Source organism: Schistocerca nitens, chromosome 1, assembly GCF_023898315.1.
Source record: "Schistocerca nitens isolate TAMUIC-IGC-003100 chromosome 1, iqSchNite1.1, whole genome shotgun sequence".
Lineage (NCBI taxonomy): Eukaryota > Metazoa > Arthropoda > Insecta > Orthoptera > Acrididae > Schistocerca > Schistocerca nitens.
Window position 1 is genome coordinate 204614545 of NC_064614.1, and position 14724 is coordinate 204629268.

The window sequence follows — 14724 nt, forward strand, 5'->3', positions numbered from 1 at the left end:
AATGTCTTAGTGACTACTTGCAAACCATTGGTATTCACAAAATTCATCTGCCAATACATCATGCAGTCCTAGACACTGAGGAAGAGTCCAACTAGTCAAAATACAACATAGTAATCTCATTATCTGTATTTACAGATATAGTCACACTTGCATAAATGCATGAGAAACTGATTTCACACCACTACATAAAGTACGAGGTGCATTCAAGTTCTAAGGCCTCCGATTTTTTTTCTCCGGACTGGAAAGAGGTAGAAACATGCGCATTGTTTTACAATGAGGCCGCGTTCATTGTCAATATGTCCCAGAGACGGCAGCACCGTACGGAAGATGGAATTTTACCGCCAGCGGCGAGAATGGGAACTGTTTTAAATACTTAAAGTGGCGACGTTTCCCTTACTTGAACAGCGTGCAATCATTCGTTTTCTGAATTTGCGTGGTGGGAAACCAATTGAAATTCATCGACAGTTGAAGGAGACATGTGGTGATGAAGTTATGGATGTGTCGAAAGTGCGTTCGTGGGTGCGACAGTTTAATGAAGGCAGAACATCGTGTGACAACAAACCGAAACATCCTCGGGCTCGCACAAGCCGGTCTGACGACATGATCGAGAAAGTGGAGAGAATTGTTTTGGGGGATCGCCGAATGACTGTTGAACAGATCGCCTCCAGAGTTGGCATTTCTGTGGGTTCTGTGCACACAATCCTGCATGACGACCTGAAAATGCGAAAAGTGTCATCCAGGTGGGTGCCACGAATGCTGACGGACGACCATATGGCTGCCCGTGTGGCATGTTGCCAAGCAATGTTGACGCGCAACGACAGCATGAATGGGACTTTCTTTTCGTCGGTTGTGACAATGGATGAGACGTGGATGCCATTTTTCAATCCAGAAACAAAGCGCCAGTCAGCTCAATGGAAGCACACAGATTCACCGCCACCAAAAAAATTTCGGGTAACCGCCAGTGCTGAAAAAATGATGGTGTCCATGTTCTGAGACAGCGAGGGCGTAATCCTTACCCATTGCATTCCAAAGGGCACTATGGGAAGAGGTGCATCCTACGAAAATGTTTTGAAGAACAAATTCCTTCCTGCACTGCAACAAAAAGTCCGGGAAGGGCTGCGCGTGTGCTGTTTCACCAAGACAACGCACCCGCACATCGAGCTAACGTTACGCAACAGCTTCTTCGTGATAACAACTTTGAAGTGATTCCTCATGCTCCCTACTCACCTGACCTGGCTCCTAGTGACTTTTGGCTTTTTCCAACAATGAAAGACACTCTCCGTGGCCGCAAATTCACCAGCCGTGCTGCTATTGCCTCAGCGATTTTCCAGTGGTCAAAACAGACTCCTAAAGAAGCCTTCGCCGCTGCCATGGAATCATGGTGTCAGCGTTGTGAAAAATGTGTACGTCTGCAGGGCGATTATGTCGAGAAGTAACGCCATTTTCATCGATTTCGGGTGAGTAGTTAATTAGAAAAAAAATCGGAGGCCTTAGAACTTGAATGCACCTCGTAATAACTATAATTTAGTCTGTTTCTCTGAAATAATTTGTATCTCCATTTCTGTGCTCATTAATAGTTGACACAAAAAAAGTGTGTTGTGACAATGAAGAGCAACGTGAGCTATTTGCTGCTCTTCTTTGTAGTTTTCTCTGTCATTGAAATGAGTTAATATCAAAAGGATCTCTTTTCAGCTGTGTGAGTGGTGCAGATCGAGTGACACTGCATGCTATCTCTGTGGACTATGATGTGAAGAGCCCACGGTTTGGAGCCAGTACCCGTGACTCTGCCCCAGGACTGTATGTTGAATGGGCTGCTGCGGACTGTGGCATTATCAAGGGTGACAGGTAATGTGTGACAGAGTTTTCTTGATATCTCCTCAGTGCAGAGCACTTGAAGGGCTAAATGTAAAGTAGAGCAGTAGACAAATATCTTCTTGGATCAAACATATACATTTCATTATGAGGACTATGTTATAGTTTTGCACAAGTTAGAGTATTATGCAATTAAAAAAAAGTTCACAAATTGTTGTTTCCATATATAGCAAACATGAAGTGGGTGGGTGTCCTCCAATGTCAAAAAACAAGAAACAGATTTCCATCTGACTGAGGCGCTATTAATTCCCGGGGCTCTGCAGCTTTTTATTCTATGTCCATTGCTTTTATTGCTATGTTTCAATTATATGGCACTCAACAAAAAGAGTGCTTAAAAAATACAGCAGTGTGAAATATAAGGCCATATCTTATATAAAAGAGACTGTTGCTTAACTGCAACAAAACATAGCGATCACGCAAAACTGCTGTAAAAGTGTTGTTTTGTTGTCACACATCAGAAATCAAGGAGAATAACATTTAATTTTCTAGGGACTAAAAGTAGATAATCTTACTTGGAAAACAATATGTGGAAATTAGGTGCTGCTGTCTTAATAATAATAATAATAATAATAATAATAATAATAATGATAATAATAATAGTCACTGACATGATATTTAAAAATTGTTTATCTCACTTATTTTCATTTCATAATGTCCTACTGACATCATTTTTGGGGGAAACTCCGAATTTGCAGAGAATATCCTTTAGCCTAGCATAGGGCACTCAGAGCAGTCTGCGGTGTCAGTTTGCAAATTTTATGCGCATTGTTATCCAGATGTCTTGAACTCGAGTTCTGTCATCCTTTTACATAATTTCCTTTAAGACATTTGTATTTAATAATATGTTATCATTCAAAAATAACAGCAGCAGCCATTCAGTGAACACTAGACAGAAAAACAATTCAGACTTGAATAATACTTTCTTAACCATTGTACAGAAATGTATACACTATTTCGCAGATTCTGTTTTCAGTGTGCTTATTACAGAACTGAAAATGTTATTAACAAAGCCTATGTTTTCAAATCTAAATTCAAAGGCTTCCTTGTGGTACTTTTTGCTACAATATTTTATTTATTCATATACTCACACATCCTACATGTAGTGATTTGTTTGAACAACAACTAGCTTTGGCTACAGTGGTCCCACAGAACCAGAGATGAAAATAAAAGTTAGAAGCACCTCATAGTGACAATGGTGAAATATGCACTAATCAAAGTTGTAACAGCCACTAACAAAATTAGACAGAGGAAAAGCAGTAATTCATCTGGTTTTGGATGTCTGTGGGACAAAGTCAAGTTACTGAAATCTTGTAGTGTTTGAGAAGACCTTCCATAAACTACAGTTATAACAAGTCACTGATTGCAGGTGTAGTTCCTGAAATGCACAGTAATAATGTTCATTTAGAAAAGTGGGGATAAGCAAGTAATGTCTAAGTACACATCCATACCGTAGCCTTCAATCTTTCAAGTGCTTTTGAATAAGTTGTACATGGTAGAAAATAGGTCCATATTTCAGATGAGGTTTTGTTTTTAGCTTGTCATCTGTAAAAGTTACTATACAAGGGTGTACAAAGAAAACCCAGAATAACATTACCGAGGGCGGAGCTTGTGTAATACGCAATTCTGCCGCTAAGCATGTGTAGCACAACTCCTTGCCAGTTCAGTGCCACCTGTGTTGTCAACCTGGCTTGCTCTATTTGCAATGTTTGTTTTTGCTAGCACTGTTTTGTTCTTGTGTTGCATATTTTATGTTAAGTTTAAGTGAACAATGTGCAACTGTGAAATTTTGTTTTCTACCTGGTAACAATGCTCCTGAAACTGTTTTAATGTTGAAAATAGCTTACCAGGTTGACATTATGGGAAAAATTCAAATGTATGAGTGGTTTGCTCAATTTAAAAATGGCGATATGTCGATTGATGACAAACCTTATTCTCATTTCTAAAGATGAGTACACAGAATGTTTAGAACAGAGGAAGCACCAGTGGGACACATGTATTAGTTGTAATGGAGAGTGTTTTGAAGGAGACAAGGTTGTTTTGTAAACAATTTGAAAATATATAGCTTTTAAAAAATAATTCTGGTTCTTTTTGGGTACCTCCTCATACAACAAAACCCATACTGAAACTAACAAATTAAGTTTGGATAGAAGCCAAGAAGAAAGTAATCCTCTTGGCAATTTTGTTATTGTGCTAAGACCTTTTACTGTGCAAACCAATAAAGGAACTGTGAAACTTACAGTATAATGGTAACAGGACTACCTACTAAACACAGTTGTATCCATACAGTAAGTAGAAGACCATTACAATATAAACTCCAACAACAAAATAAAGTCTGATGAGCCTTCTGTTACCCTTACACAGCTGCTTGTAAAGTCCTTGGAATCACATAAAAATTGTGGGATAATAGTTTAGAAGCATAAGAATCAAACACACTGGTTTCCATGGAAAAATATAGTTTATTTCCATAATATTTGGTCACTTAGTACTACTTTATCTCACCATTAGCTGTACAACCAACATGAGACTGTTGCTGAAAAATTCCACACACCTAGGCTAAATGAAAAAAATTCAAGTCTCTCCAATAAGTAGCAAAAAGAAATATAACTGTAAATTTTACACTAATTTTACACTCTTGAAATACAACTGTACCGACATCTGTGACTACACACAGACACTTCTAACAGTAAACAGTAGTCGCTCTAGCTACTGAGCTCTTGTTCCCCCCCCCCCCCCCCCCCCCCCCCCCCCCGGAAACGTGCATGTATTCACAGAAACACCCAAATGCACACACCCACAGCAAGACTGATTATCAATTACTGAGAGCTGATGGAGGTCCACAACAACGCCAGAAAAACTAGGATTTCAAGCCAGTGAAATCCAGTTACTGACTACCTCAGAAAACACTTAAAAGCAGAAAAATCTAGCTTTTGGTGCTTGAATGTTTCTTCCTTTGGGATTAAAGGGGGACAGTTGGAAAGGAGGGCAGGTCACTCAGACCCCAGGTTGAGGGGTATTCACCTCTTATGAGGCCAGTACATCTATTCCTCAAAACAGGTTAATACCTCTCAGTTTCAGGTCTGAGGAAACTGCCACTCCTTTCCAGCTTTCACCAACCTATACGCCATCCTCCCAGGGAAAGTACAATGCAAGTTCCAGAAGCTATAGTAGAAGCAGTGAAAGAAGACCCCCTGACAGCTGCAATGGGCATGGTGCGGCTGCTTCACACATCTTCCTTAACCAATCATGTAACACAATTTTGTACACCATATATTTGCAAATCAGCACAGACATTTTCCTGAATTTAAGGAAAAAAAAACTGGGATGAGTGGATTAATTTTCATATGGTTAGTACTGCGCTTCCAACAACAGATTCCATTATACTGTAGCGATTTTGCGACCTCAGTCTGTGACATGTCAGTTGCACATTAGAGGTGAAGTATTAATCACATATTAACTTGTTAATTATGGTTACAAGTGATCATTATTGCTCATACACAGTTAAAGAGAAACTTAAAATTATTGAAGAAGCAGAGGACACTGAAAACTGTGCAGTGGGAGGAAAGTACAATGTGAGATAGGGTTGTATTCACGACTGGCAAAAAAACAAAATGTGTCTTCAAGCAACAAATAGTAATTGCAAGCATTCCGTTGCTGTAAAGCAAAGAATCCAGAGCTTGGGGATGAGGAGGGAGGGGAGTGTTTGAGTGGCTCTGCAGTAATATAGATGAGAAGCAACAGTATGGATGCACCAACTCAAAGCAATGGCTTCAGCCAAAGAAATAGGCAGCACTGATTTCAGAGCTAGTTGGAGCTGGCTATCAAGATGGATTAGGCTTTTGAAGGAAAATTACCTTCGCTTAACATCTTCCAGACGATGATCAGGAAAAAGTAGTGAATTTTCATCACCTCGTAATAAATTTGAACTGTGAGCATTGATATACACTCCTGGAAATTGAAATAAGAACACCGTGAATTCATTGTCCCAGGAAGGGGAAACTTTATTGACACATTCCTGGGGTCAGATACATCACATGATCACACTGACAGAACCACAGGCACATAGACACAGGCAACAGAGCATGCACAATGTCAGCACTAGTACAGTGTATATCCACCTTTCGCAGCAATGCAGGCTGCTATTCTCCCATGGAGACGATCGTAGAGATGCTGGATGTAGTCCTGTGGAACGGCTTGCCATGCCATTTCCACCTGGCGCCTCAGTTGGACCAGCGTTCGTGCTGGACGTGCAGACCGCGTGAGACGACGCTTCATCCAGTCCCAAACATGCTCAATGGGGGACAGATCCGGAGACCTTGCTGGCCAGGGTAGTTGACTTACACCTTCTAGAGCACGTTGGCTGGCACGGGATACATGCGGATGTGCATTGTCCTGTTGGAACAGCAAGTTCCCTTGCCGGTCTAGGAATGTTAGAACGATGGGTTCGATGACGGTTTGGATGTACCGTGCACTATTCAGTGTCCCCTCGACGATCACCAGTGGTGTACGGCCAGTGTAGGAGATCGCTCCCCACACCATGATGCCGGGTGTTGGCCCTGTGTGCCTCGGTCGTATGCAGTCCTGATTGTGGCGCTCACCTGCATGGCGCCAAACACGCATACGACCATCATTGGCACCAAGGCAGAAGCGACTCTCATCGCTGGAGACGTGTCCATTGCTGAAGACGACACGTCTCCATTCGTCCCTCCATTCACGCCTGTCGCGACACCACTGGAGGCGGGCTGCACGATGTTGGGGCGTGAGCGGAAGACGGCCTAACGGTGTGCGGGACCGTAGCCCAGCTTCATGGAGACGGTTGCGAATGGTCCTCCCCGATACCCCAGGAGCAACAGTGTCCCTAATTTGCTGGGAAGTGGCGGTGCGGTCCCCTACGGCACTGCGTAGGATCCTACGGTCTTGGCGTGCATCCGTGCGTCGCTGCGGTCCGGTCCCAGGTCGACGGGCACGTGCACCTTCCGCCGACCACTGGCGACAACATCGATGTACTGTGGAGACCTCACGCCCCACGTGTTGAGCAATTCGGCGATACGTCCACCCGGCCTCCCGCATGCCCACTATACGCCCTCGCTCAAAGTCCGTCAACTGCACATACGGTTCACGTCCACGCTGTCGCGGCATGCTACCAGTGTTAAAGACTGCGATGGAGCTCCGTGTGCCACGGCAAACTGGCTGACACTGACGGCGGCGGTGCACAAATGCTGCGCAGCTAGCGCCATTCGACGGCCAACACCGCGGTTCCTGGTGTGTCCGCTGTGCCGTGCGTGTGATCATTGCTTGTACAGCCCTGTCGCAGTGTCCGGAGCAAGTATGGTGGGTCTGACACACCGGTGTCAATGTGTTCTTTTTTCCATTTCCAGGAGTGTATATTATCGAAAATTGCTTATGTGGATCAAACTCCAGTCTGTTTTGAGATGCTGCTCGACAGCACCGTGAGCAGGAAAAGGGACGCTAGCATCATGATAAGAACTGGTGGCAGTTAGAAGCAAAGGTGTACAGTGCTGATGTGTGTAATTGGTGATGGATGAAAGCTACCGCCTTACGTGATATTTCAAAGGGAAACTACTCTGAAAACATCAGTGAAAAATGAATCCAAAAGGGCGGATGGGCCATGACCTTGTGGTTGACTGGTTGATGCATATTAGGCAATGTCGCCGTGGTGTATTACTGAATTTATGAAATATGTTGATCCTGCACAGCTTCCGTGGACACACAACTGAGGAAGTGCAAGATAAATTACAAACAGTGAAAACTGATTTGGTCACTATCCCTGGAGGCATAACATGTGTTGCAGTTACTACATATGTGTATCAAGTGGCTATTTAAAGCTGCACTTAAGCAGTGATATACACAATAGATGGTTGATGAAAACCACAAATTCACGCCGAGAGGAAAAATATCAAGCAGCCAGATTTGCGAGTGGGTGAAGTGTGGAAGGAATTCCATTATGCAACCACTGAAGGAAACATCCTTAAAAAAAGTGTTATCACAAATTCACTGGCTGGAACCAAGGACGACAACAATGATTCTTCTGGTAGTGATGGTGAATAGCATCATTATGTTAAAATATTTTTTTGTAAATAAAACGCAAGTTATGGTCAACATTTCTTTCTTTCCTCCTCCTCCATTAAAATTATAGTGTGCAGATTATTCGCATACGTACAGTGTCTCTCTATGGCAATGTGTTGCTGCAGCTTCACAGACGGGTACTATTTCACTTGCAGCTGTTTGCTGTTCAATTGAAAGCTGGCAACAGCACTGCCAGTTGTCAAGGGTGATCTTTCAGTGTTTCCGCTATAGGTAGCATTTTTCTACATGTGTGTGTGTGTGTGTTTTTTTTTTTTTTTTTTAGATACATGAAATTTAGCCTGTCCCAGGCAAGCCTAGTTAGCCATTATCTCTCCTTGTAATTTTAGTTTTCTCCATTTAATTTTCCTTTCGGTTATGGTATGGTTGCTTATGCTTCATTTAACAGGACTCCCTATAGGTTTTGCATCTACTTCAGCTAATTTTAGCCTTCTGTTCTAAACTGACTCCTGGTAGGATGCAGCTCCATTTTTCTGTACACTGAGGTATAGAAAACATATTTCCGACATGAAAGGAAACCATGTAACATAGAGGCCAATTCAAAAACTTTCACAGTTTATTCCCCAAGCACTTGAAATCTTCCTTATCCAAAATGTCCATGGATGATGCCACAGATACATCCCTTGGTAGTGAGTGTGGGCAACTGTTTTTCAGGGATGCAGCTAGCCACGATATCGACGACAGGAAATCGCACACATTCTGTGGTTGCATTCACCACATTTAATGTATGTAAATTCATTCCACAAATTAAAATTTGGGTTAATTAACATCCCTATGCATCAACTCATTCATCCACAACTCAAATTGTATATTTTGGTAAAAAAATGTTTACAATCATTAGATATCACAATATTTGCCATTTGCAAACTATCACTAACTGGAAACCTTGATTCAATGCCTTGAACTGCTTATGATATATTATGGGATACCCAATACAACAGTCGATTTCTGTGGAAATAAAGAGATGAGTTTTTATGTCATGCAATAAAGCACTTGCTTGCTTGGACAAACCTACAGCTGGTTTTTGGGTTTGGATCCAGTAAAACAAGATGGCGTTATACAATAAAGAGTCCTTGACCTCAGTTTAACAGTGATGTATGTGTGTAATGTTTCAGAATCCCTGTGACTACAGTTTAAATTATGAAAAGCAGTACATATTATTTTGATAACCTGTAAGATTACAAATGATTCAATATAAAGTCAGTACAATGTAACATGAATTGAGATGAAAAATTTAATTTATGACATCTTCAAAATATTTTAACATAACAAAATGCATCATATCCCTTGCTCGCAACAAATGTGTCGTGCCACTTCTCTGTAACATCATTCTACACAGATCTTACTCTTGTTCCTAACAGACATCTGTAACATAAATTAGAATTTTTAGTTTTCAGACTGAAGCTGATACAGAATTTGCTCTTGGAAAGTAAACCTGCCATTAAGAACTCAAAATTTATGAACATAATTATTTTGTTTATCACGGAACTGTAGGTTGCTGGAGGTGAACGGCAAGTTGGTGATGTCTGGCAGCAAATCAGCAGCTGATCTGCAGCGGTTGCTTTCTGTGTCCCCGGCACCTGCACAGTTGGTGGTGCTACGCACTCACAGCCACAGTGATGCAGACAGTGAACACGGGCATCAGAGTACCTGCAGCAGCCAACTGGAAGTGACACGGGAACGCGAGCGGGCCGAAGACGCCGAGCGTGACAATGTGCGCCTCTCACACCGGATCTCATATCTGGAGGAGCAGGTGGCTGAACTGCGGAGGGCTGCTACTGCCGCGACATCTGCGCATCCTGCCACTGCTCATGGCGTGAGGGCCGACATTACAGCCCCCACTGAGGGCCTGCTGCAGGTCAGTCTAAATGGTGCTTCTTTCAACTTTCAGTGATGTACATCTACAGATAAAAAATTATTAAGTTCTGACCCTTTTTGGTATGAGCAAAAACTTTGGACACAAGGGGGAACTCTGAGCTGCAGCATCTGATGGAGTGTGACTTGAGGATGCATGAAGCTTGCCGGTTCCATACTGCTCTGCTCATATAGTGGCTAACCCTCACAGTATTTGTGCAGAGCCTTTGCCTCTCACGTATAGCTCTCCATCACATCTCAGCTCCCTTCTTGATAGGGGTCATACTGCAGTCTCTCTTCTTATTTCCAGCTTTCTGTGAAGGGTGTTGGTCTCTGGAGCAGATGCATTATTATTCTTCCAGTTGTGTTCATCATTATGTTTTGTAACATCATTCTTTGATATTCCACCTCTGTCTTGTGTCACCGACGTTATCTACAGTTGTTGATAATATAGACCATAAAGAATTTTTTGACAGGTGACAGTCTCCTGTCTGCTCCAGTGACCATAAGAAACAATGTATGAGACTCACTCTTCTTCTTTCTGCAGCCAGTCTGTGAGCTGACTGATACGAGAATCCATAAGCTACAGCCGGCCTGCCATTTGTCCCCTCCTTGAGAATACATTCCACTTAAGAGTATAATTTTTCTGTATTATAATGAAAATAGTTTTGTAGGCTCTTTTGTGTCCCTTAAAGCTTCCACTCTTTACTGACATACACAGTCTTGTTGACAAAAAATGTGTGTATTTCTCATGACAGATGTTACAGCTTTTGACACATAGTTTATTTCTAAGTTACTAAGGAAAGCAAACATGGAAGAGGTAAGGTTGCAAGGAAGTAATGAAATAAAGGAAACCACCAACTCTTATACAGAAGGATACAAAATGAGCAAGAACAGAACAAATACAACCAAAGGAATATATCTGTCAATATTCATCAAGAAAGTTAGTAAAATGATGAAGTCATTTCATTCTTCAACTTAAGCAAATGTAATAAAAAATAAATACAATTAAAAAGTAAGTGTTAAGGTGTTAATGTAAATTAAGACTACCGAGAGTGTTTGGGCTAAGGTGCAAAACTGCATATTAGTCAGTACCCCCATAAGTAAATGTTCATGGTAAATACATTACGTAATAGAATAAAGTTATTAAAAGCAACCATTATGCAGAATAGAAAAATATGACAAGTGTTCTGAAGATAATATAGACCAACAAACTTGAAGTATTTTAGAACTTTGTAGTTTATCTTCTTCTGCACCACTAGGATAAAATACAAAATCCTGGTTCACATTTGGGTTTTTGATCCTGTCGACCAAAACAGAGTGAGTTACCACACAAACCATAACCTGCCCTAACATGTGTAACACTAAAATGAACATTTGCAACTAGCACCCCACAGTGACAAGTCCTCTGATCAGTTAAAAGATTTCATGCATAGTAAGGCAATGTTCAATCCAGAAGTGAGTTAGAAGGACTCTATTGTGCCTCTGTGGCCCTGACTGGGCAGTAGATTTAACCGAATATAGCAGGGTGTTCCTCATTTCCTTATTTCTTGTACTGACTTCAATTTCATTTTTGTGCATTTATAAATTGAGTAAATGAAGTACAATGACTTACTTTTTACAATACCAGGACTAAATAAAACTGCTTTTGATAAAGAATGAAATTAAAAATTACAGATTGAAGCTCTTTTATATTAACAGTTTTATGACAGTATAATAAACTGATGAAATGTTTAAGAATCTGTAATGAGAATGTTTACAAAACAAAAATAAAATCTGTTTTTAATTAATTAATTAACTTTTTGCACAGAGAAGAAGGTTTCAATTTCAAATTCTGTGAATGAATGCAACTCTTCATTGCTTGCTAATATATTATTGTACACTGCTTATGTAATGAACCAGATTACATAATGGGCAGCATGGGAGCTGACTGCATAGATAGTAAACTAGACATGACAACTATTTTATGAAATACTGATTGTAATTTAAAAGGATAATCCTTGTGATGGTATTAGCTACAAGTCATCTAATAACTGCAGGGAAAGAAAATAAATTTGTTTCATGTACAATTTTTTGCAGAAATTAAGTTTCATTCCTTTGAGCTTTGCTTTTGTTCCGAGATACTCATTTTATTGAAACAATTTCATCTGTCTGATGCAAGAAACGAGTGAAATTCCTTTTTTGTAATATAAATTGATTTCATGTACACTCATAACTAATTCTAGTTTTCATGTGATCTGTTTACAGGTGTTTCAAAAAGGACCACAAGTAACGGCCCTTGTTGCGAACCTGCCAGGCATGGCTAGTCCCAAAAACTGCTTGCCAACACTACGACCGAAGTCAAGGACCCAAGATTCTCATAGCAGCAAATCTCTAGACTTTGGTGGGAATTCAGATTGTTCGTCATCGGCGGGACAGTTTCATCATCATAATCATCATCATTATCATAGACATAATAAACATAGCTTACACAGTGCCCGAAGCACCAACTCACTGGATGCAAGCCATACGAGGATCTCTGCCTCAAAGCATTTATTACAACCTCGAAGCAGACATCAGCTATCAGAGACCCACAAGTTAAGGAATGGGCATCACACATCAGATTCATATATTTTAGATGGTTCAGATACTTTGGAACAACAGAAGCATACAAGACATAAAGATCACGAAAAATCACACCATCATCGAAAAAGTGACAATGGCGTACCTACCTCAGAACATAAAAGCACCACAAGAAATCTTAGATGTGTGAATGAAACACTCAGAGATGGAAAGATATGCAAATCCTATGAAGTGCGGAGTGTTAAACCCATGGACTCTGAAACAGAATTGAGGGGAAGTGCAAATCATAATCAGTCTGATAATCATGATCACACAGATAACCAGAGCAGCAAGTCCTCCGATTACACTTCTGAATCATCTGTAATTATGCTGCGTCAAAATGGAGACAATAGCAAACTCGGAAATAATTCTGTACCTAGAGAAACAAAACCACAAAGGCCGACACCTCCAAAGAAACCACTACGCCTCTCCCTGCAGCGGGCAACTAGTCTGCAGTCTGTTACCTTGTCACAATCTCTGTTACCAGCTGCAACACAATTGTGTTCCACAGATACTTCTCATTTACGGAAACTAACAAAGAGAAACCACAGAACAGAGGATTCAGTAACTGCTAATGACAGAACTCCTTCTAGAGCAGAGTCTTGTCAATCAGCACTAAGGTGGCCACCATCAACAGAAAGTATCCATCAGAATTCTCTACTTAATACATCCCGTACCAGCATTATAAGCACATCTGGAAATTCTGAAAAGTGGTACTAAAATGGTCAAATTTAGCAGCTGTTTTTGTAGTCAAAGCTTTTGTGTGTTGTGTCTGTGTTTTAGATAAAGCAGTAGAAACAACAATACTCAAATTTGTGATGAACAGGAGATGTCTATATAAAAATGTCATACATGTAAAAATTCAGAGTTGTGTCTGTGGGAAAATGCGTGAGACTTCATAAGCACATTTGACTGTTCCTTCAAGTAATTTGTAATGGTGGAAGTAAAAGCTTTAAATAAATGACTGGAGAATAAAGAGGCAGAAGGAGACCGAAGAATATTTTAAGGTCTCAGATGTTTCCATTTGTATTAGGCATCAAATGATTATGTACAAATGCTGGAAAGCAATAAGAATGTATATTTTGTATTATGTATATTTCTGAATAATTACATATTATTTTTGAAAAATTAAAGCATACTTTCTTTAATTTGATATTATGTTTAGCAATTTTGCCCTGATGCTACACTGTTTACTTCTGATGGAAATGGCTTAAATCTTTTTAACATGCCTATTGTCTGTAACACAACACTACGATAGTCTGTAGAAGATATATTATTCCATAAATAAAAAAAGTGAATAGTAGTATACACTTTAATTACTCCACAGTTTTTGGATAATTGTAGTGCATCTTGCAATTACATAACCTAATACTGAATATGCCCTCTTACAGTATACAGTGTCATAAGAGCAAATTATTTGCACCTTAGATTGTTTACATCCCAGAAACATGAAATATGGGAAAGGAAAGAGAAAGGTTGGGTGGAAAATAGAACCAGCTAGCTCCACAGGGCATTGTGGTAGCGCAATGGCAGACGTTGAAAAATTCTCATGAATGGTTGACTTAATCACTTTGGTCATCTGGGTGAGGTCCCCGACTGACTCAAATTTCCAACATATTGCTCACTGCAATGCGACCTCCCTCATCCATTAAACTCTCTACTCACAAATTCTGACTCCTGTAAGAGTTTGGCTGATATTTGTGCATTCGCACTGAACTAACATCTAGGCACCATTATCCTCATTTTCAGAAATGTACACACATCAAAAAATGTTTTGCATCATCCTGATTCCCACAACTCCTGAAGATAGATGTTGACTGTGGATATTGTATCACAGACACAGTCCCTTTGACTGTTCAGAGGTGTCACTAAACCCACACAGAGATGTAAACAACCACGCATGAGCAGTGCCTATTAGACAGAGGGGGTTCGACAGCCAATCAGTTCGAGTCATTCTGCCAGGAGGTACACGGCTCGTGTTGTCTGTAGTTTAACTATAACTAGACAGTTAGTACCGTGGTTCGATTGCATCCGCATTGTTACTTTGTGCCAGGAAGGGCTCTCAACAAGGGAAGTGTCCAGGTGTCTCGGAGTGAACCAAAGAGATGTTGTTCGGACATGGAGGAGGATGACACACCTCGTTCAGGTCACCCAAGAGCTGCTACTGCAGTGGGTGACCGCTACCTATGGATTATGGCTTGGAACCCTGACAGCACCACCACCATGTTGAATAATGCTTTTCGTGCAGCCACAGGACGTTGTGTTACAGCTCAAACTGTGAGCAATAGGCTGCAT

At 40.8% G+C, this 14724-nt stretch overlaps 1 protein-coding gene across 1 annotated transcript in view; it reads left to right on the forward strand.

The window, feature by feature from the left end:
- Positions 1-13562, forward strand: part of LOC126245881 (uncharacterized) — a 695521-nt gene extending 681959 nt beyond the window's left edge. The window contains exons 7-9 of the mRNA XM_049948351.1: positions 1693-1845; positions 9469-9832; positions 12076-13562. Of these exons, the coding sequence (XP_049804308.1) occupies positions 1693-1845; positions 9469-9832; positions 12076-13149 (1591 nt within the window). The 3' untranslated portion in view covers positions 13150-13562. The remainder of the gene's footprint in view (positions 1-1692; positions 1846-9468; positions 9833-12075) is intronic.
- Positions 13563-14724: the final 1162 nt, after the last annotated feature.